Source organism: Penaeus monodon, chromosome 23 (assembly GCF_015228065.2).
Source record: "Penaeus monodon isolate SGIC_2016 chromosome 23, NSTDA_Pmon_1, whole genome shotgun sequence".
NCBI lineage: Eukaryota > Metazoa > Arthropoda > Malacostraca > Decapoda > Penaeidae > Penaeus > Penaeus monodon.
The window spans coordinates 30722247-30725448 of record NC_051408.1 but is presented as its reverse complement, the minus strand read 5'-3'; the positions used below and the strand labels follow the sequence as shown (position 1 = coordinate 30725448).

At 41.4% G+C, this 3202-nt stretch overlaps 1 protein-coding gene across 1 annotated transcript in view; it reads left to right on the top strand.

Moving 5' to 3' along the window:
* Nucleotides 1–3202, top strand: part of LOC119587923 (hemolymph clottable protein-like) — a gene marked incomplete in the record, with an annotated part of 19095 nt that overhangs the window by 6736 nt on the left and 9157 nt on the right. Inside the window, 8 exon segments of the mRNA XM_037936634.1 lie at nt 73–223; nt 1030–1224; nt 1411–1596; nt 1697–1902; nt 2080–2185; nt 2481–2594; nt 2693–2821; nt 3037–3124. Coding sequence (XP_037792562.1) covers nt 73–223; nt 1030–1224; nt 1411–1596; nt 1697–1902; nt 2080–2185; nt 2481–2594; nt 2693–2821; nt 3037–3124 — 1175 coding nt within the window.

Here is a 3202-nt window from a genome sequence, read left to right as displayed (position 1 = left end):
AACGAGGTAACAAAATGCACATTCTTCATAAAAGACACAAGGTGACCTAAGAACACTTCTCTCTCGTTCCAGAAACATCTTTGCACAATTGGTGATCTTCGCCGGTACAGAACCATCAGTCACTTTTGCAATCGATAATATCAAAGAACCAGTGCTCAGATCTGATTTCTATAGCATTTTTGTTTCCAACCTACGCAGTCCAGCCCCGATTCCTAAGATCTTGGTATGTTTAAATATTAGTTGATTGTATTACAATGTATTGCCTTTTTCATTTCATCAATTCAAATAATGAACTGATTAAGAATTACGGTTCACAATCGCTATTCGCTTTTACTGTGACTAATGTAGCCAAGCAGATGAACCAAGACTCTAATAATAAAAACTATTAATTGGAAAAAAAGTATAATTGAAAAGTCACACTTGCATATTGAACAAGAACATTAATGTATGTCGATAATCCAGACTAAAGATAATACATTGCACTTATCAGTATTCTGCTACAAAGTATGATAATACCTATTTCCTCACCAACTAATTGCTCATACATTTAAATAATCTGCAATTTTGTGATTATGTTGACCCTCCACATAACTCCTTACATTAGACTATATTTCTTTACACATACACATCGGTGCTGTGGCCTACTCTTATCAGAAACCGTTAATACAAACCATGCTCACTCTGCTTTGACAAAATGTAAACTATACTATTGACAGTCAAGTCTCACTTTTTTTTGTTATATACTAGATACTTTTCAACTGACGATTACACATAGGAAGAACTGATAGGGTCTAGAGATTCGGTTTTAGAAATAAAAAATGAAAAATAACAAAATAACAAAAGTTAGGAGAAAAACCTCGGGAATCCGATTTTCGCTGTCTGATCTAAGCCATGATTTCAGATAAGCTTTGATGTGTATTTTTCTTCCTGTTCCATTTGCTGAAAATTGCCATGAAGGAGACTCATTACATATATGATAAGTATCAACTATTTATTTTGTAAGTTCTCACAGTGTGTTCTTGCTGACAGAACATGTTGATGAACGAGGAGGAAAGTATGGTCCACTCCATCGGCCTCATGAACTTCGCCACTCTGGCCCACGACGCGTGCCTCAGCGAGGACAGGAAGCACTTCTACTTCGACTACAGCTGCGGCCCGAAGAGCACGTGCGATCCTGAGCTCATCATAACCACTTTCATCCCTTACCTCGTGCGAGGCCTTGGGGTAAGAAATAGTCACTGCCACACTCTGTCTGCCCACAGCTCATTTCCACTTTTTCACTTTCTTCCATACCTTTTATCTGTCCACAGCTTATTAGCCTTTCCCCTGCTCATGTGCCACGTGTATTTGACATCGGCGGGAAGGCTCATCTTTGGAGAAGTTCTGTAATGAATGTCATCAATATTTCAGAATCAGGAGACAGATGTCTGGCAGCGGCTCACATACCTTCAGGCGCTGAGCAACCTAGGAACTCCACAGACAATCAACGTACTGAAGCCCATCATTCTGGGCGTCACCGAAACCAACATCTTCATGAGAACGAATGCCATCTGGAGTCTGAGTGCTTACAACATGCATAAGTCCGCCCTCTCGCAGGTAAGGGCAATCATGACACATCGCTGGCTTCAAATTATACGAAGGTTAACTGGGATAATCCTTTACAGAATGTCTCATATTCGTCTATACTTCCTGTCAGATCTACGAAATCCTGATGCCGATCATCGAGAACAAAGGGGAACAGTTTGAGATCCGAAACATCGCCTTCCTGACGCTGGCAACCTGGGGTCCTGGCCACGCCTGGTGGCAGCAGTTGGCGGTTTCGACCTGGCATGACCCTTCGCCCCAGTTCGCCAACTTCGTCACCACGACCATCTACTCCATCTCTGACAGCCACACCAAATTGTAAGATGTGAAATATTTTGCTAGTGGGGATCGAAAACGGCCAATATGTAGTAGACGATTACATAAAGCTTAGGCAGTCATTTCTTGAGAACAGAACTGAATAAACACGGGGCGAATATCATTGTTCCCCAAAGCTTCTTGATACACTTGATCGTCAACGAGCTCTTGTCTCCCCAGGGCAGAGACAGTCTCCCGCATCAAGCACCTGTGCAAGCCAGCCGCCCCAGCGTCCATTCTTCACTCGACCAACTTCTTCCTGCACGAGTACCTCTTCTCAGAGGAAGTGAGTAATTCAGCTATTTGTATTAACTATTTATTTTTTCCATCATTACCATAAGAAAATATTCTGATATATTATCAATCATATGGAAATCTTTGCATATCTACTTTAGTTGCAGTCTAGATCATAAATTATGTGCAGGAAAACGTGTTAGAAGGCATGTGGAGAAACAAAGAAAATGATGAAATTCCAGCAATTTCCTCCGTTATACAGTGCGTACCGTAATCGCATAACCAAATAGTTTTAATTGCAATGTCATTGCTATCACAAATTCATGCCTTGCCTGCCCTCTCACTAGCACGGATCACGAGTCAACTTCGCTTGGTTCGCCAGTGTTCACGGAGCTATTCCCGAGGAGGTGTTCCTGCGCATCCAGACGGAGTTCTTCTATGGCTACACAAGAGTCACAAAGGTACGTCGACCTTCGTTCACCATTGTCTCACATTGTTATAGATCATGTGTGTGTGTGATAACTTTTCATGTAATGCAACCTTCCCTTTGTATTTGCAGATTGATTTACAACAACGAGGGTTAGATTCGCATGCGCACGTGTTGAAAATGGCCATGCAAAAGTCCCACAAGAGGCCGGTGCAGAGCTCTACAAAGGAGATCGTTACCGGAATGTGGGAAGAACTCAAGGTGATTTAGATTTCTGTCTTATGTAACACGTATTTTGACTTGAGCTAACCGTCTGAATAAACACAGTATCGCGATTAATATTTGTTACATATCAAATTTACTGTTTTGTTCAGTATTGCCAGTCATGATATTCAAGAAAGAGATTTGAAAGATGATTGTTATTCGAATTGGAAGTATCTCTTGTGTATGTACTGATACTTGTCTATAACAAATAGGAGAAAATCGGATTTACGTCGCCAACAGCCTTTCCAGACTTAAAGTTGTGGTTCAAGTTGGACAGGATTCTTTTCACGTATACTAAAGGTGGGTGTTAATACTGAATTTTATTAACTATTTATAAGCACACGCACACACGCACACGCACACGCACCCCCCCCCCCC